The sequence below is a fragment of the Cibotium barometz genome, chromosome 7 (assembly GCF_041138505.1).
Source record: "Cibotium barometz isolate CiBa-2024 chromosome 7, ASM4113850v1, whole genome shotgun sequence".
Taxonomy (NCBI): Eukaryota; Viridiplantae; Streptophyta; class Polypodiopsida; order Cyatheales; family Cibotiaceae; genus Cibotium; species Cibotium barometz.
The window spans coordinates 2,204,372-2,225,103 of NC_141052.1; the positions used below are offsets into that span (position 1 = coordinate 2,204,372).

At 43.5% G+C, this 20,732-nt stretch overlaps 1 protein-coding gene across 1 annotated transcript; it reads right to left on the bottom strand.

Annotated features, from left to right (window-relative positions):
• Positions 1 to 1,776: 1,776 nt before the first annotated feature.
• Positions 1,777 to 11,080, bottom strand: LOC147636578 (uncharacterized). The gene is made up of 3 exons (XM_086799945.1): positions 7,828 to 11,080; positions 6,648 to 7,718; positions 1,777 to 2,037 (listed from the first exon to the last, which is right to left on the bottom strand). The coding sequence occupies exons 2-3, from the start codon at positions 7,689 to 7,691 to the stop codon at positions 1,777 to 1,779; spliced, it is 1,305 nt and encodes a 434-aa protein (XP_086656071.1). The 5' UTR covers positions 7,692 to 7,718; positions 7,828 to 11,080.
• Between the last annotated feature and the right edge of the window lie 9,652 nt (positions 11,081 to 20,732).

Here is a 20,732-nt window from a genome sequence, read left to right on the forward strand (position 1 = left end):
TGCAATTGGGGGGATACCCTCATGCTGCATTTCTTCCAAGCAATTCAATGCATTCTGTGTCCCTCTCCTTGAGTGCATCTGTGCATGCTCAAATACATTCCAATACCGGCCAGAATCTTGCTGAAATGCACTGCGATGAATTGTGACAATGTCTGCCATACAAAAGGTTCCATTTGTATGTGGCACATCCACCAGCTCCTTTAGTTGCTCTTTTGTGCCAGATTTTGGAGTCATTCCAAGTGTACAATTGAGTGGAAAAAATAACAACTTTGTGAACTTTGCTGCATTACCCTTCAAAAAATCAAATCTCCAACCCTTGAAGCCGATGTCTGTGTTCGACCAATGCTTTTTGGGTTGATGGAGGGCTCTCGGGACTTCTTCTTGAAAAGGGGATTGTTGCTCCGTAGTGTGAGTAGGTAAATGAACTGGTGGTCTTGTTAGGTAGCTGTGATGACCCTGAGCATAATGATACTCTTCCCTTTGAAATTTAAGAGCAGTTGATGCCTAAAATGAAGGTATGGGTTGAATGAGGGCTCACTGAAGATCGATCAAGCTAGGGTTTATGCCTTAGGCTGTAGACATGTAGGGTCAGCTTGGTGTGACATTTGACCTCGAGATTTGCACTCCTCTTCTGCTGCAATTGACATTGTCCTTTGAATCTTTCTATGTGTGCCGTACAAGAGCTCACCTCCAGACCACAATGTCCATTCTTGTCGTGTAGACTTGCCATTGTAGTCCGCAGAGCATTTTTTCTATCCATGCTTTGAGAGACTGGCTCTTCAAAGACCCGATAGATAATGGTCTTGAGCAGATGATGCTTGATGGCAATTGAGTGTGAAGTCTTATGGCTCTAGGCTTTTATGTCACACAGAAGATTATAAAATACATAATTTTCAGATTGAAGGAGCATATATGGCCATAAACTAAGATTGAGAGCTCCATCTTTTGGCGAATGACTCTATGAAGTGTGAGGATAGTTGGGCAAATGAGTTCGGAGATTTCCGGCTCAAAACTTAGTGCCACTCAAGGATAATTGGAAATTACGTACTTTTCAGAGTGAGTATGACATGAGAGCATAAGTAGAGATTCAAAGCTCAAAAGCGGTTCAAATCAGAGAGCCGTGTAAGGTAGAACACTCCCTAAAGTGATAAGGGTGAGTGGGGCAACTAAACAGAGTCCCAATTCTTTTGGCATCAGTGATCACTCACAGAAAACTAAAATTTCTGTAGTTTCAAAGCGATTATGAGATATGGCATAAGTTAAGAATGGGAGCTCTGATTCAGATGAAATTTTAGCCATAGGTTAACTACCATGTATAGAGCCAAAATATCTAAAAAAAATTCCACTGTGGTCAAGAATGAGTCCCAAATCTATGGCTCCAATTGCGCTCGAACAAAGGTGCAAAATACGTAAAATACGTAACATAGAGTGTGTGGTCACCTAAGGGATAATATCTGGAGAAAAATCAAGGAGGAAAATGAAGGGGATCGTGTGCATGCGTGCGTGCGGTGTTGTGTGTGCAAGGAGAGAAAGAAAGAGAGAGACGAGACACTGTGTGGGTGGGAAGACTCTGAATCTGTAAGTGAGCTCCCCCTATACAGTATACTGACTATATGTATAGGGTACTCAGTGGGCGGGCGCCCGTGACTCGGGCGGCCGGGCAAGGCACATACGCCTATACCCCAACAACCTCCCACTTAAAGGCAAATGTGCCTTTAAGCAAGGAACCTAGTCTAATGACTATGTACACACACACACGATGAGTGAGATCCACACTCATCCAATGCCCACTGGCTGCTCTGTATGATCTGCATACAGCCGTATCGGCTCTAGTGATAGGCGAGCGTGCATATCCATGCTAAAGCCTGCATGCAAATCCCGCAGGTCCTCCATAATGGCCTGCATGCCTCCATAATGCATCATGCTAGTGTCAGCCATCGTACGACTGACAATCCCTGCTACAAATGCTCCCACTGCAGCTGCTAAGTCGGGTCTCGACACTAGTAGGTCGTAGAAGAGACACCCGATGTCACCAGCCTGGACATTTCCCAATCTGAAAGGGGTCTGGTGGACTCCAGGATGTTTAAATATTTGGAAAGTACAAGCTTTGGGAATGGGGGATTATCCTAGAATACAAAGGACCACACTCCTAAAATTTAGGAGAGTTGCTATTTTTGGCCCGACTCCGATGGAAATTCTGTTCGCGTCATTACATCTGGAATTGAGCAGATACCAAGAGTTGGCAAAGTGCCTATGACAGAATGTCTACCAGTTGGGATATTTTTAGAGGTAAAGATTATGGAAGGACCCATCTCTTAAATTGGGACATGTGGCAAGAAAGTGGACCAAAATGAGACAAGTGGCCTGACACTTGTTAGGAAAAGGATCAAAGTGAGACAAGTGGCCTCACACTTGTCACTTCAGCTATTGTGTGGCTCTCCACTTGTCATCGTAACCTTCTCTTGCCATTTTAGCTCATGGGAGGCCCAAATCTATAAATTGGAGCCCTCTCTCTTCATTAATAGAGGCTCTCTTGCTCCACACTAGCCTCTACCACCGTTACAGGTTGCCCTAATGATGGCTATTCTCTTTCTCTCTCACTTGAAGGCTGCCCATGAAGAATACCGGCTGTTGGGGACTGTTTTGGAGGCTTCCATCGTGCAGAAATACTGAAGGCAAGGCTTCTTTACTTGCTACACCATCCATTGTACCGGCTGTACCAGCTTCTGTACTTGCTGTACCTGCTGTACCAACCACCGTACCAGCTGTACCAGCCACTGTACCTGCTGTACCAGCCCTTGTACTGGCTGTACCAGCTTCTGTACTTGCTATACCACCCATTGTACCGACTGTACCAGCTTCTGTACTTGTTGTACCTGTTGTACCAGCCACCGTACCGGCCATACCTGCTGTTCCAGCCACTGTACCAGCTGTACCAACCATTGTACCTGTTGTACCAGCTGAATGGAGAGTTGTACTTGCTGTACCCTCTCTATTGCATGAAGACCCGTGGTTTTGGGGAAAGAATCAGTACCCACACGGAGGTATATGGATTATATTGTTGGCTCGGCACTTCTACAGCCTATGTTCCAACTTCCGACTTGGTTGCCTCGTGTTGGGCTGTGTTATGGCATTTGTACATGGATAATCCGGCATCTCCCGTGGGGAGAGTAAGGCCCTCAAAGCTTGTACATGATATTATTCTCCTTGGGTAATAAAATACTCCAAGGGGGGGTCGGCCCATTCCGGCCTCTATGCGGTGTCACACATGCAAGATCCATTTTCAGCATTTGTGGATGTTTTGTCCAGCTTTATGTTTTATGCAAAGTGATGATGGATATGTGTTAAGGCTGTGGCCATGTTTAAATGTTTTAATATGCATTGATGGTATCAACAAGTGTGTCAAAGGCCCTAGTCTCCCGGGCACCCGCCGCTACGAGTTACATTGGTATCAGAGCATAGGCTTTCTTGGAAGCGGAGGCTTCCTTCTATCAATAAGAAAGAGAAAAGATCTCAAGTGGGGACCACACTTACCATCATTGCATGGCCAGCCGCTTCATAGCTTATGAAGCAAGAGCATGAGCAGTAGACAGCTTGTTGATCTAAGGATTTATGAATTCACAAAATTTTATTGTGGAAGGGTGAAGTTGGCTTTATGTGCACACGTTTAGCACTCTTTCCATATGGATATTGTGGATTATATTATCAAGCTTACAGGCAAGCTATATGGAGATATATCTCAAGATATCTTAAGGATATGGTGACGAGATATTTCTTTTGGCTTCATGACCAACCTGGAAAAGAAAAGCTAAGTATACTTTGAGTTTGCAAAGTTAGTGCTTTTGCTATGAAGTGTTTTTGATGTTCACTAACCCTTGTATAGCTATGCAAGGAGAAAGGTGTTGTTGTTTGCCTTGAGATGGTTTCAGGGAAACATTGTTTATGGCTCCCTTTAATGGGATGAATTCTTTTCATGGCTCCCTTTATTGGGATGGAATATATCTATGGAGATTTCTTTCTTGGACGAGATTTATATAGATATTGGGCTTAACAAGCAATTTCTATGGACAAATCTGTCCGAGTTTATAGAGAAGAAATCTTTGGTTATCTCATGGATATGATGCTTTTATGGATAAAGTCCACCTCTACTCCAAGGTGTGTGGTTAGCACGGAGTATGTGGTAAGAGTTATGGTATACAAGGATTATGGTATACAGGTCTATGGATTCTTGGACTTCTTTTCTAGGGATTTGGTTCCATCCTCAGGTTTATGGATTATGTTTATGACTCCCTTTTACTGGGATGGATTATTCCTTTTGGCTCCCTTTATTTGGGATGCATTGGACTTATGAAACTCATGATTCACATACCCTGTGTAGTGTTCTCTTGTCCTACGTGCTCTCTTGAAGATTGTTTCTACCATGTGAGGGTGGAACAATAGAGAGCAGATGGAAGGGAACATGGGCACTTCAAAGGGTAGTGACAAGCACAACATACCCTGTGTAGTGTTCTCTTGTCCTACGTGCTCTCTTGAAGATTGTTTCTACCATGTGTGGGTGGAACAATAGAGAGCAGATGGAAGGGAACATGGACACTTGAGAGGGTAGTGTGAGTTGGTGGCCGAAATGCCTACAAACTATTGGTGACCGAAATGCCTATAAACTATGTGAAGCAGAAATGCTTATGGAACACCAGGTTATCTATGCCTGCGAGTGATTGTTTTATCTTGTTACTTGAGCCCACCTCTCATCCAAGGTGTGTGGTCAGAGTACCAACACGGAGTGCAAGTGGTAAAGTAGACATGACAGGACTTATGTCTATGCCAAGGGTCATGTGGACCGATGTCTTGTTGTCAGGAGACTTATTTTGTCTCGCCCATTTACTTGGAACATGGATTATGATATCTGGACTTATGGGACTGTTTTGTCTCGCCCATTTACTTGGGACATGGATTATGATATCTGGACTTATGGGATTGATTTGTCTCGCCCATTTATCTTGGGACATGATTATGATATCTGGACTTATGGGACTGTTTTTGTCTCGCCCATTTATCTTGGGACATGATTTTGATATTGGTATTATGGAGACTTATTTAGTCTTGCTCATTTCTTTGGGACATAGATTCTTCAGTTATATTGGATTTTTGAGACTGTCTCGTCTCGCCCAATCGATGGGACATGATTATATCTTGAATATATGGCTTGAAGCTTAAAGTTGCGGACAACTTTTAAGAAGCTGGAGAGGATGTCACCAGCCTGGACATTTCCCAATCTGAAAGGGGTCTGGTGGACTCCAGGATGTTTAAATATTTGGAAAGTACAAGCTTTGGGAATGGGGGATTATCCTAGAATACAAAGGACCACACTCCTAAAATTTAGGAGAGTTGCTATTTTTGGCCCGACTCCGATGGAAATTCTGTTCGCGTCATTACATCTGGAATTGAGCAGATACCAAGAGTTGGCAAAGTGCCTATGACAGAATGTCTACCAGTTGGGATATTTTTAGAGGTAAAGATTATGGAAGGACCCATCTCTTAAATTGGGACATGTGGCAAGAAAGTGGACCAAAATGAGACAAGTGGCCTGACACTTGTTAGAAAAAGGATCAAAGTGAGACAAGTGGCCTCACACTTGTCACTTCAGCTATTGTGTGGCTCTCCACTTGTCATCGTAACCTTCTCTTGCCATTTTAGCTCATGGGAGGCCCAAATCTATAAATTGGAGCCCTCTCTCTTCATTAATAGAGGCTCTCTTGCTCCACACTAGCCTCTACCACCGTTACAGGTTGCCCTAATGATGGCTATTCTCTTTCTCTCTCACTTGAAGGCTGCCCATGAAGAATACCGGCTGTTGGGGACTGTTTTGGAGGCTTCCATCGTGCAGAAATACTGAAGGCAAGGCTTCTTTACTTGCTACACCATCCATTGTACCGGCTGTACCAGCTTCTGTACTTGCTGTACCTGCTGTACCAACCACCGTACCAGCTGTACCAGCCACTGTACTTGCTGTACCAGCCCTTGTACTGGCTGTACCAGCTTCTGTACTTGCTATACCACCCATTGTACCGACTGTACCAGCTTCTGTACTTGTTGTACCTGTTGTACCAGCCACCGTACCGGCCATACCTGCTGTTCCAGCCACTGTACCAGCTGTACCAACCATTGTACCTGTTGTACCAGCTGAATGGAGAGTTGTACTTGCTGTACCCTCTCTATTGCATGAAGACCCGTGGTTTTGGGGAAAGAATCAGTACCCACACGGAGGTATATGGATTATATTGTTGGCTCGGCACTTCTACAGCCTATGTTCCAACTTCCGACTTGGTTGCCTCGTGTTGGGCTGTGTTATGGCATTTGTACATGGATAATCCGGCATCTCCCGTGGGGAGAGTAAGGCCCTCAAAGCTTGTACATGATATTATTCTCCTTGGGTAATAAAATACTCCAAGGGGGGGTCGGCCCATTCCGGCCTCTATGCGGTGTCACACATGCAAGATCCATTTTCAGCATTTGTGGATGTTTTGTCCAGCTTTATGTTTTATGCAAAGTGATGATGGATATGTGTTAAGGCTGTGGCCATGTTTAAATGTTTTAATATGCATTGATGGTATCAACAAGTGTGTCAAAGGCCCTAGTCTCCCGGGCACCCGCCACGAGTTACACCCGAACGCTGAAGAAATCTGCGCAATCCTGGCTGTCCTCGCCACCTCTGCGCTGTATGCATGCACTGCATCATCAGGGCTACACTCCCTGTGTCCTGGCTCCTCCTCATCAGCATGATCTAGCATGAGCATATCATCAAACTCCATACCTGTCATCTCTGAATGTGCGTCTAGGGAGCAGACCCGCTCTACCTCTGTGTGCACCAAGTCTGATGACACTTGCTGTGTCTCACTGGAGCAAGCGTGCTCCATCTCTGTCTCTACACAGTCCACTGCCACGTCCTGCACAGCTAAATGCTCTGTCTCTGGAGCATCCTGGAGTCCGTCTGCGAATAAGACACGTCTCGTCTCTCGCACACCACATGGCAGTACCACAATCGAGATCGAACCGTCTCGAACCTCAGATACGTACAATGGAGAGATCAAGCCAGACGTAGGCTTTTCTCCTCTCACAATCACAAGTGATCTGCAACGCATCTGGAATGACTGCTCTCTAAGCAATACTCGACAACCACTGTCCTGTAGCTGTCTCACCGAGATCAAACTCTGCGTCATCTCAGGAACATAACGCACATGATGTAGCGTATACAATGCACCACTAGACAATGACAAACATACATCTCCTGCACCTGCAATCTCGTAGATTGCACCATGTAGATGCACAGAACCAAGACTCCCACTAGAAAACGTGCTAAACCACTCACGATGCGACGTGACGTGAAATATAGCATCTGCATCTAGCAACCACTGTGGAGTAACTGAGCATCTGGTAAAGTACGCAAGAGGGACACTGGAGGCAAACGTGACATCACCGTCACTGGCACAGTCAACCACTGCAATTGTCTCTTTGACTTGTGTCAAAGCCGTCTCTGCATCACGCATACATCTCCGTTGCTGTCTCATACGTCTAAAACAGCGACGCCTGATGTGCCCTGTGTGACCACAATGCCAACATCTCATGTGTCGACAACCACGAGACTGCCGTCTCTCAGAAGTCGTCTCTGACGTGTCACACACAATGTCTGCCATAAGTGACAAGAGCTATGGCTCCACAACCTGTACAAGAAGACAACGAGCATAAACCAATGCTCTCAAAGAAATGCACAGAATCGAGACCGAAAGAGAAGCTCCCTGCGAGGAGAAAAACACTCTCAAAAGAGCTCACCAGCACTCACAGTGCTCAAGCGCATCAACGCCAAAAATCTCCCGCAGTAGTGTAACCACACTGTGCTCTGCAATCGTCACACTGATGCAAATCTCAGCTGCCAAGAAAGTACGTAAACCCTATAGATCAAGTGGAAGAACAGACATCAACCACTGTCAAAGCTCATAGCTATGAAGTTGCATAAATTGGCCAAACTAGAGGTCTCTAACACCTTAAGGTTTTGGGGTCTGGATGGCTAGACCAATCTGTGGAACGTCGCAATTAAGCGCGTATGTGCGAAAACAGCACTGGGATGGGTGACCTCCCAGGACGTGCTAGTTTGGTGGTGCCCCCTTGGATCCAACATCTGGTATCAGAGCCAGGTTGAAAAATCCAACCTCTGAGTCCGTGGGGGCCATGTTGAGGCGTTCAACCTCTGAGCCCAGGAGGCGAAACATGTTGGTGGGGACGGGAAAGTCCCAAGTTTGGCTTAAGGGGGCGGTTGTTGGGGTAAGCCCAACTTGTGAAGGCAAAGTGGTGCCTAGCTATGAAGTTGCATAAATTGGCCAAATTGGAGGTCTCTAACACCTTAAGGTTTTGGGGTCTGGATGGCTAGACCAATCTGTGGAACGTCGCAGTTAAGCGCGTATGTGCGGAAACAGCACTGGGATGGGTGACCTCCCGGGACGTGCTAGTTTGGTGGTGCCCCCACAGTAGTGTAACCACACTGTGCTCTGCAATCGTCACACTGATGCAAATCTCAACTGCCAAGAAAGTACGTAAACCCTGTAGATCAAGTGGAAGAACAGACATCAACCACTGTCAAAGCTCAAGTCCACCGCTACCTGTGACTCGTAGCCACAGCAGACACCAATAATCTCACTCCTATGCGAGAGTGGATACAGGAACACAAATCCGTGTCCAAAACGGACAAGACCTGTCAATGTGAGAGCTATGCTCGATCACAATCACTGTGGGAGTACACTCGACCACAAAAGCATTAGAGAATAGTGTGCGATACGTCACAATTATGGCGAGGATTCCTGGAGAAAATCTGCCAGAGTTTCCCCTGTAATTTGATCAAAATCACAATCACAACTCAGCCATAATACCAGATCCACACGTGGCATACATAACCCGCCAAAGATATGCAATTGAGCTCACTCCTGCGCATGAGTAGCTCTATGGACAAACAGTCCAAAACCTGTATGCACTGGAACCTGCTACCTGTATCCGCACATGTCATACATGACAAACTACCTCTCTGAACGATGTCCACAATCGGTCTACACTTGCGGAATGTGCTGCACACCTAGCTGACACCTGTGTATTGGCTACCCCCCATGCTGTGTACTTGGTTGCCCACACAGGACACGCTCTTGACTGCCCTACACGTGTGTTTTGGTTGCGCTCACTGTGTACTTGGTTGCCCACACAGTACACAGATCACTTTTGTCTGTTTTATTTGTGCACTTGGTCGCCCACACAGTGCACAAAGCAACAAACCAATACCGTGCAACAATTTCCAGTCCTCGGGATGGCGGAAAAGTAGCTCTCAAATACTTCCCGCAAGCTGTACTTCGAGTGCCCACAACAGCTACTAGCTGTCTGCTACCTGGTGTGCAAGTTATGCATCAAAGTCAGCAAGACATGGCTGAATTTGCAGCCCACACTGATCATACATAGGCATAAAACACATGCAACCTATCAACCAGCTGTATCAGATACTTCTTCGTAGCTCTTTAGTGCTACCCGCAACAATCTGACAAAAGCTTGCTGCTACCAAAATGTTGGACCAAGCTTTTTTGCTGAGATCATATCTCGTACAAGCATCGCTCCACACTTCACATACATGTGAGAAATCACCTGCAAAACAAGGCGCTGCGGCCTTCACCTACATAGGGTAGGGTATATGCATATACCCTACCCTATGTAGGGTATATGCATAACTGAAGGGTTGGCTGCCCACCTGTAGAGTCCTCAAATGAGCGACTAGCTGCCCTACTGCACAAGGAATAGGCTGGGTCAATTAAGCGCACCTGCAGACGGAGAATTCAGCGCTTTGGCTACCTTGCTATAGTCTTGCCCACGACTTAGGTATGCCAACAACTAGCGCTTTATGTCACGCTGCACATCTGTACATGTAGCCTACACGTTGTGCTTGGCTACCTTACCTGCAGCAAAAGAAGATGCAGAGCCTGTACCTTGCTGCCCCACGTGTACATGTGCTTCATACAAGCGCAATTTTGCAGCTCACACTATCTTGTACTATATGGCCTTCTGTCAGCGCTACAGCCTCCTTGTATTCAGCGCTTCAGTCTCCTTGTTACGCTACACAAAGGAGGATCGTTTTTAAGAAAAAAACGATGCACAGCTTGTAGCGAATCTGCCCACATAACCTCTACGCTGCCTTCGGCAAATTACTAGCCCAATTCGTTGGCTGCCCATACACTTACGTGGCTTAGCGTACAACTGTGTGAAGCGATTCCCTTCCTTGCAGCCCCCTTTGTGGTACGCTGTTGCTACTGTAACCTGCCCGCGTGACACTGCGTACAATGCTTGGCTGCCTGTAGCAAGAATCGGCCGCTTCACTCTACAGCACTTTATCCCTGAAACCTGTGCAAGTGACTGCAAGTTGCACCACACCACGGTGTCAACGAATGGATGGTATCCTCAACCGTATTGCCCTCCGGCTCAGCCACCACATAGGACGCAATTACAATTGCTACCGCCAGTGATCGATTACCATGATGAGGACTTCCACGCTCCCTTGCCGATAGACCAGACACAACTCTTACTTCCCTTATGCTACCCACTGACCTGTAGCACAGAGTGCCTTAGTTCAGCCTGTATGGTTTTGCAGCGACTCTACCCAACAGATGCGACTGAAATTCAGTCCTCAATTGCTCTTGCCTTTGCCTGTGAGTCGAATTCCATAGCAAAACAAATCCAGCCCTCAGAGCCTCTCTGATCTAGCTGCAAAGCACCAAATCGGCCTAGATCTGATCTCCGTGCACTCCTCTCTGTGCGTAGAGCTCAGCTCTACCTGTTGCAAGTCCGTTTTCTTGCTAGCAATCCAGATCTCCGCTCAGATCTGCGCTCTCCGCGACCAACCAACACCTCCGTCGTCGAGCACTGCCACCACCACGCACCTGCACCACCGCTCTGATACCAAGTGAAGGGGATCGTGTGCATGCGTGCGTGCGGTGTTGTGTGTGCAAGGAGAGAAAGAGAGAGAGAGACGAGACACTGAGACTCTGAATCTGTGAGTGAGCTCCCCCTATACAGTATACTGACTATATGTATAGGGTACTCAGTGGGCGGGCGGCCGGGCAAGGCACATACGGGCCGCCGGGCAAGGCAATACGCCTATACCCCAACAGAAAAAAAAAAAATCTCATGAAGCAAACACTTGTCACACATGCACCAGGTGACACATGTTAGACATACACAAGAAGTGAAAAGGCATGATCTGATTGGAAGGTGGCAAGGGCATTGGTTAAGCCAAAAGGCATCTATTCAATGGCAAAGGCTGTCTTGTGTTGGTCTTTAGGATGGATTGGAACTTGGTTATAGCCCAAGAATCCATCCAAGAAGCTGTACGCTTCTTTGCCAGCTACTCTCTCAAGCACATGTTCAGTGATGGGCAAGGGGTAGTTGTCTCAAATTGTGGCAGCATTCACCTTCTTTAGGTTTATACACACTCATGCTTTAAATTATGTTTTTTTTCCCATGTATGTATGTAGGAAGCCACATAGCCTTATGGCAAGCATAGATGGCTTTAGGCTTGTACATATGGCATATGGCAAGCCACATAGCCTTTAGGCAAGCACATATGGCATATGGAAAGCCACATAGCTGTAAATTATGTTTTCTTTTCCATGTATGGCATATCAAAAGCCACATAGCCTTATGGCAAGCACAAATGGCTTTAGGCTTGTACATATGGCATTAGGCTTGGTCATATGGCTTTAGGCTTGTACATATGATATATGGCAAGCCACATAGCCTTTAGGCAAGCACATATGGCATATGGGAAGCCACATAGCCTTTAGGCAAGCACATATGGCTTTAGGCTTGTACATATGGCATATGGCAAGCCACATAGCCTTTAGACAAGCACATATGGCTTATGGGAAGCCTCATAGCGTTAAATTAGATTTTTTTTCCATGTATGTATGAAGGAAGCCACATAGCCTTATGGCAAGTATAGATGGCTTTAGGCTTGTACATATGGTATATGGCAAGCCACATAGCCTTTAGACAAGCACATATGGCTTATGGGAAGCCACATAGCGGTAAATTACATTTCTTTTTCCATGTATGGCATATCGGAAGCCACATAGCCTTATGGCAAGCACAGATGGCTTTAGGCTTGTACATATGGCATTAGGCTTGTACACATAGCCTTTAGGCAAGCACATATGGCTTATGGGAAGCCTCATAGCTTTAAATTATGTTTTTTTTTCCATGTATGGCATATTAGAAGCCACATAGCCTTATGGCAAGCACAGATGGCTTTAGGCTTGTACATATGGCATTAGGCTTGTACATATGGCTTTAGGCTTGTACATATGATATATGGCAAGCCACATAGCCTTTAGGCAAGCACATATGGCATATGGGAAGCCACATAGCCTTTAGGAAAGCACATATGGCTTTAGGCTTGTACATATGGCATATGGCAAGCCACATAGCCTTTAGACAAGCACAGATGGCATTAGGGAAAAAGGGAGCTCATTTTGGGGCCCTGTAAGAAATTCACTATTTTTTGATTTATTTCTCTCCTAAAAGACCTCAAAAATAATAAAATACGAAAACGTGGCTCAGAACTGTCAGTAAGGACTACAGAACTGTCAGTTTAGAAAGGAATAAGATAATCTTTTGTCTAACTAGCACGATTTTGTATTAAATATCTCCTTAGTTTTTTTTTGTTTCCCGAAGATTCTGCATCTCTTTTGACGACGTGTGCACGCCTCTCATAAAGAATCCATCACTGAACTTGATGATTGCACTTTTTCAAAATATTTACATGGATACCGCCACACTTCCACGATTCATGTTACAAAAAGACTATGAGATTGATAAGCATATTGAAGAAATATTTCATGGTGGTAAAGGAATCACTGTGTATGACCCTTGGAACAATATATTTGTAGATCTACAACAACTTCAAAGAAGAATAGTCGAGTTTTATGGAATAACATTTGAGGAGTGCAAAGGCATTTTGAAATTTGTTATCAAACTGAATGAGTGTGAGGTTGTAAAGGAAAAGAAAATGGAAAGGATTACTATTACATTGATGAATGGAGCACTTGATACATCATTGAATGACTGAAGCAAGTTCGAAGTATTTTAGTGTGCAGTCGAAGAAACACATATGGTGGTTAGGCTCGTTCTAGGTATGATCTTTTTTGTTTCGTACTTGATTTTAGTCATTGTTTTCAAATCTTTTATAGTAAGACTTTTGTTTTCTATAATCACAGGTAAAGACAGAAGACCATGAAACACTAGATTGGGTGTTTCACCACACGGAAATACCAAGAATAAATAAAAGACAAGTGCAAGGAGAGAATCTCCATGTTGCAGGAAAAGGTGATTTTCAAGTAGAGTGGCACATGGCGGGGGATCTTAAAACACTTAAGTGCATGTATAACGTTAGTAAAGGAGGCAACTCAAAGTCTCCTTGTCTTTATTGCAAAGAATCAGCTCAAGTAATGGATTCCAAATGGTGGAAGAGAGCACCTAATAGAGATAAAGTTGACCCTGACTTCAAGGCCATTCTTGACATTCCACTATGTAATGTTCACATATGCACATTGCATGGTCTATGTCGAATTATTGAGAAATTGGTATTTTTGAATATTGGATTTGCTTGGAAACTCCGTCCCGAAAAAAATAGAAAGGATGCTCTTCAAGCATTGGAAAAAGTGTTATCCGATATAGGTCTGCATGGAGGTGATGTTCATATCACAAAGGATTTTAAAAAGTCTACCAATGGCAAGGAGGTACCAATCAAGCCCTCTATTGGTGGTGTTAAGGCAAGAAGATTCTTGTCTTGACCCAAACACAGTAGTAAGCAAGTAAGGCAAGGTAGAACAGCTTCAAAGATTAATTATGGATTGTGGAAGCCAGTCCATAATGCCGTGAAAGATCATGAGGCAGATGGGGAAGCACGAAATGTGAAGGCAGAGGTGTGGAGGTCTCTTGATCAACTCTTCATGTTCTGTGACAATGTAACATGGACAAAAAGTGATTACAAGAACTTTGAAGAGGCAATTAAATATTTTGGGAAGTCAATGAAAGACGCGTGGACAGCCTGCAATATAACTCACTACATGGTAAAGTTCTATCTTCTTCTTTTACTTAAGTGTGATCATCTTTTTTTTTATAACTTACTATGCATTCTTATGTCTCTGTGAAAACAGCATATCATCTACGAGACCACCTTCCCTATTTTGTCAAAAAGTATGGATGCCCAGCAATTTGGTCTACCCAAGGCATGGAGAAGTCTCACTACATGGCACGTAATGCATTTTTCAGACACACACAACACTACGGAGGGAGTCAAAAGGCAAATAGTCTAAAGGAAGTCTTCCAATGGTTTTACCGAGACATACTACAGAGGCTGCATGCTAAAAGAAAAGTTGCTAGCTCCAAAGTCAAGCTTGCTTTTATTCTAGCCCAAAAGCAAAGACGAAGACAAACTTTGGACAATTCAATGGCAGCAGAGAGACATAGACAATGGAGGGATTCGAAGATATTTAGAAACCATAAATGGACAAGTAAACATGAATAGCAGTTTGTAACTTATTGGTGTTATGTCCACATGTTTTCAAACTCAATCAATAGATTTTTATTTTGTGGAACAAGTGACTCTTGGTGTTATGCCTATATGTTTTGAGACTCCATCAAAAGTATTTCTTTTGTGAAACATGTGATCTATATTAACAAGCATCAATACATCCATGAGCTACACATAAAAAATTCAATCAATACTACTTAATTATGCTAGACACACTATTGATCCTTACCAATAAGGTACTGAGTGTGTACTGAGTGTCAAACGCTTTCAGAAGCTACTGAGTGTGGGAAGAGTACTGAAGTGTCGTACGGTGATGGGACAAATGTAAAAGGGAAAGGTAGAGAATCAAAGACTTTGTACAAATCAGTTCAACTTCAACTTAATGTTTGTGCTATAATGTTTGTGCTATATTTGATGACTAAATCCTATTACTCCCAGGGCCTGCCAGTCGGAACTCTCTTTTTGATCTTGATTGGACTCTTTTTCTTCCTTGTTGGCTTGATGTTGACTGTCTGTTTATCAATGCTTACCTCTGTTGCTTGTCTGGGAGGGGTATCCTTGTCTTCAGCTATCTCCACGTGTTCTTCTTCTTGGATTGTGTGGCCTGATGCAATCATGGGTGGCTCTCGAAACCTTATGAGCTTGTGTTTTCCATAGCCCTCCAGACATTTGGGCTCTTTAACACCACAGGCTAATGCATAAGAAGTGTAAGACAAAAAGTAAGAGGCCCTAGAGGCCTGCTTATTCACATAATCCCCAAATATATCTATGGCAGACAACCTCTCTATCAAAATGATCTTTTCCTTTTGCCATGAAAGATCATGTCCACCTAAAACCCTAGACAAACATTTAAAGAAGTAAACAACGGCTTCTCCATTGTTGCTCAACTACCTATGGTAAATCAAGATCTTAGCATTGCCTAGATCATGAATATAATGAGCTAGGCTTGACATTTTGCCAAACCTAGCCGGCCTGCTTCCACTTGTTCTCTCTGGAGGAATGTGTCATCCTCAATTTGTATCTGCCACATATCAAAAGATTGGAGTGAGACAATACACAACTACAAAACATTTAAACACAAGATAAAGTATTTGATTTGAAGGAACAAGATCATACCTTCTCCTCTATGCCAACCTCCTTGTTAAGCCTTGAAGCCTGGGCAATAAGGGAAATGGCATAGTCCTCCCTCAAATCATGGAGGAAGACATAATCTTTATCACCAATCAAGACACTTGGAAGCATGGGCACTGCATAGTTGCTACTCTGAACATCAAAATCTTCAACTGGCTGTGCTGCCCTAAGAGTTTCAGTCCTCAGTTGAACAAGGTCAAGAGCAGCCACTTCTTGCAGCCCCTCATCCTGGAGAGTGATATCTTCTTCCTGCTCTGCCATTTCTGTTGCCACAGGAACATCCTCTTTTTCCTCTGCTTCAGATGTGTCTTCTTCTTCAGCCTCCTGCCCTTGCTCTTCTAGAGAGTACTGTTTGAAGACAATGTACATAAGGAGTGCCATGGTTTCCTCAAGCACTCTACACTTTCTGGTGTAGTTGAATTTATATTCCTCAGGCAGGCTGTCAAATCTTCTATTCACATGGTACCTCAGCCTATCAATGGAGACAATATGATTTATATGCACAAAAACCTTTTCACCTTCCACAATTCTTCCTGCCTCTGTCAGTTGTTTGAAGGTATCCCAATGGTCTGAAAGAAAATCTCTATGATGCTCCAGTACAGCTCATAGTGAACTCCCTGTTGAAAATACTGTGGTATATGTGGAAGTTCCTCTGAACCTTGCATTTGTGAAGAAAGTCAAATAGGAGCAAATCTGGAGATTTGTGCTCTTCTGATTCCTTTTGTTTTGAGAGGGAAGACTCAGCTTTCTGCTCCAGTCTCTTCCTTTTGCCTGAACCAAAATTTATATATCATGAATTCTATATGCTGACATATGCAATCAGGGAATGTATAGGATATCACCAAACAACTCCCTTCATGAGCACACATGACTCACCTGGTGATTGCTGTGGTCTAAGTATAGCAGCAGAAAAGTCCAACTTCCTCTTGAAAGGAGGGGCCTGAGAATCAACTGTTCCAAAGCAAAAACTTTTATCATCATCAAGGAAGAAATCCCCAAGGCCAAAGAAAGCAAAACAATGAGGAAGAAGTGAAAACCAAAAGGGACACAGGAATTTGCAAGAAAACGCGATGTAGGGCCATTTGGAAAATGTCAAGTACTCTCCTCGCATTTTGTTGTGCAAATTTTCCATTTCTGTTGATATCCATCTCCAATCAAATGCTAGGATCATCTCACAGATTCCTGGATAGTAGATGATACTAGGAAGAATTCCCCAAGGCCAAAGAAAGCAAAACAATGAGAAAGAAATGAAAACCAAAAGAAATATAAGAATTTGCAGGAAAACGCGATATAGGGCTATTTGGAAAATGTTAAGCACTCTCCTCGCATTTTGTTGCAAACTTTTAGGTTCTATTGATATCCATCTCCAATCAAATAGATAGCTTCCAGGTCAGTAAGACTCTCTATATCCTTATCTTCTTGTTTAATAGTATAACACACATACTTTTGGGATGTGATGTAGCTTAGATATTAGGATAAATACCACAAGAGCAGAAAGACTTTTGAATTGGGCTGGTTGAAATGACTGAAGGCATGTTTCAGCAGGCTGCCTCATGAATTTGCAAGAAAACGCGAGGATAAGGCTTTAGGAATTTCAAACAGCCGAAATCGCGTTTTGTTGCAAATATAAAACTAGAATGTGGAAATTTGGGATATGGGATGTGGTGGATGGGAATTGCCCAGATATCTGGACATCAAGAATTCTATGGATGGAAGAAATATATATCAAAAAACATTGAAAAGAATATAGAACTCTGACCTTTCTTTTCCTTTTCCATGCTGTTGGAGTTGCATTGGTGAATCTTCTGCTCTCTCCCAAACTTGAGCTGCAGCCTAGGTAACCTGGAGATCTGGCACAGTGGTAGTAGTCTTCAGGCAGGTTGCAGTCTGGATGGAGTGTGTTGGGTAAGAAGGGATCAGAGAGGGAAGGAAAAGGATGATGGGAGGGTGCTGGCAAGGATGAAAGACGGGGAGGGAAGAGTGGTTATGGAACTGATTATGAAATCATGATTGGCACAAGTTCCAAGGCAAAAAGTGTCCCATTCACATGTGCCAAGTTTCAAACTCCAAGAGATCTGGGTCCCATCCACACGTGTGGAAAAACGACTCTATTCCACACGTGTGGTATTTAGTAGCTGCCTTGTTTGTATTTTGCACTAATCTTTTCCCTCGTGTTTAATCTCTCCTGTCTTGGCCCTCCCCTCTCAGCTCTCTTACCTCCCTACTCTGCACCATCAGCATCCTGACCAGCAGCACAGGTTCATCCCCAGCACAGGGTACTCATCAACAACACAGCACACCCACAGATAGCTTCCAGGTCAGTAAGACTCTCTATATCCTTATCTTCTTGTTTAATAGTATCACACACTTTTGGGATGTGATGTAGCTTAGATATTAGGATAAATACCACAAGCAGGAAGACTTTTGAATTGGGCTGGTTGAAATGACTGAAGGCATGTTCCAGCAGGCTGTCTCATGAATTTGCAGGAAAACGCGAGGAGAACCTGGGTTTAAGAATTTCAAACAGCTGAAATCGCGTTTTGTTGCAAATCTCACTTTTGGGGCCTTTTTGTAGCTTAGATATTAGGATAAATACCACAAGCAGGAAGACTTTTGAATTGGGCTGGTTGAAATGATTGAAGGCATGTTCTAGCAGGCTATCTCATGAATTTGCAGGAAAACGCGAGGAGAAGGGTTTAGGAATTTCAAACAACCGAAATCGCGTTTTGTTGCAAATCTCACTTTTGGGACCTTTTTGGCTGTTTCCGAGCCTCCGGATGTCCGATTCCAGCGTTTCCAGTGTCATTTTTGAGGTTTTGGGCCATTTCGGATGTGTCTGCGATGTCAGAATCACCAAATTCTGCATAAAAAATAATTTTTTTAAAGATTCAAATTGGATCACCTTATTAAGGTGACACGCTTCTACGAACATACAGTACTATTTATTTATTTTTATTTTCATCTTCTTTTGTTGAATTTTCAACATAACGTTAGCCCACTCCTGATTGGTTGAGAGCCTATTTTCTCTCTCTTCTAAAATGCCCCAAAATGAGCTCCCTTTTTTCCTAATGTATTGTATTTAGTTGTAAAGACAGAGAAATCACTGTAGGAATGTACTAGCATGTTACTTCAAGTATTTGCAGGAAAACGCGAGAGTGAGTTGTTAGGAATTTCAAACTGTTGAAATCGCGTTTTGTTGCAAATTTATAAATGTTGCTTCATCCACCTCTATCATTGCCTTTTTGTATCATTCCATGTTCTCCATGGCTGTAATCTCTTTCCATTGCTTTGTCTGCAGCTTGTCATAGTGATGGCAAGAACCAAGTCAACTACAAGGAGTGCTGGCAAGGGGCTAGGGCTTGCAGCCAGCAGCAGCTGGGGCAGGTATCAAGGAAGGGAAGAGTTGCACATGATGGCAGGAAGGGGAAGCCAATGAGCCTGCTCCAGCAAAAGGCCAAGAGATTGAAACATGGTGCAGGTGTGCTAAAGGAGATCAGGAAGCAACAGAAAGCTATAGGCTTTGCAATCCCCAAGGCACCTTTTCAGAGACTAGTGAAAGACATATGTGATAGTTGGCACCTTGGTTTCAGGTGGAACAGGACTGCCATTCTTTCCTTACAGGAAATGGCAAAGAATTACTTGGAGAAATATTTTGAAGATGCAATGCTGGTAGCAGTCCATGCTCACAGGGTAACTCTGATGGCCAAAGACTTCAACACTTTGTCCAGAGTGAGATGGAGGTATGACAAGCTGGTCCATCCTGTGGAATGGCAGGACATCAAGATGAGAGACATATTATTAATTCCACCTACAAGAAAGTTGAAGGTAGATGAGGTTAAGGTTGTTGAAGTAACCCACTCAAAGAACACCAGAGAGGGAAAGCTGCTTATGAGGAGTCACTGAAGCAGCAAATAAAAGAATCCAAATCTGTTATAGATGTGGAGACTGCACAGAGGGAGCTGCAGATACAGAGAAGGTTACAGGAGCTGGGCCCTAACATAGTTGTCCATATTGAGGATGAAACTTCAGTGAATAATTTTGACTTGACAAAACCATGCTTGGCAGCATTGGCTCATAAGAATGAGTATTGCTCAGATACTATCATTCTTGCAATGCTCTAGTAAGTGTCTTTTATTTTACATTCATTTGCAAAACAATTCTTCTTGTACTTCCTTTACACCCTACCCCAATTATTGTTTGGTCCAATAATGCAGCATGATGAGAAGCTGGCTTAACCACGCTGTACAGCATACAGTTCATATTATTGATCCTGCCATTTCTTCCAGGTTAAGAGATGCAAAGGAAACTCCCATGGATATTTCCAATTGGTTCAGACACTGCAATTTTGATGTTATCGATGTTTTGCTACTTCCATACCATAACAGGTATGTGGGTGACTGCTTCTTTTGGGATTCTTCTTTAAGATTGAGAACTCTTGTAGCCTTTGATTTCTTAATGCTTTTTTCCTTACACAGTGACCACTCGAGCTTTGCTTCTATTGACATCCAGTAGAAGCAATGCTTTATATTCAACTCTCTTAAAAACACACACAGAGAGCTGAAATTGTAAGTGGTGTGTGTGCTATTTTTAACTTTAAACTTCATTATTTTGATCTAATGCACACTAACTGAATTATATGTATTGCAGTTGTATTAGAAGGTTTCTAGATGCATTGGATCACTGTCCTCCTAATGTCAATCTTTTGGATTCAATGGAGTCAATAAATTTAGAGGTAGAAAGTCGTTCCCTCTATTGATGTCTATTTCATGCTATGCCTTTGAACCTATTGAATAATTTTGTTTTGTTCAAATGTTAACAGTTTCTAACATATCTTTCCAACTGTACAGACACCACAACAAGATGATTCAAGTAGCTGCAGGGCTGGAGAGTGCTGATCAGTGCCAAATATATACTTTCAAGCTATTTTGAGATAGGACAGCCAGACCTTGTAAGAAAAAATAATTTTCATTTAGCTTCAAAATAATTGATA

Excerpts from the sequence above, each read along its gene's own strand:
- LOC147636578 (XM_086799945.1), bottom strand. The coding sequence starts at position 7,691 with ATGGCAGACATTGTGTGTGACACGTCAGAGACGACTTCTGAGAGACGG. Across the intron at positions 2,038-6,647 it reads TCGGGTGTAACTCGTGGCGG|GCTGGTGACATCGGGTGTCT; the intron begins GTGCCCGGGAGA and ends GGAAATGTCCAG.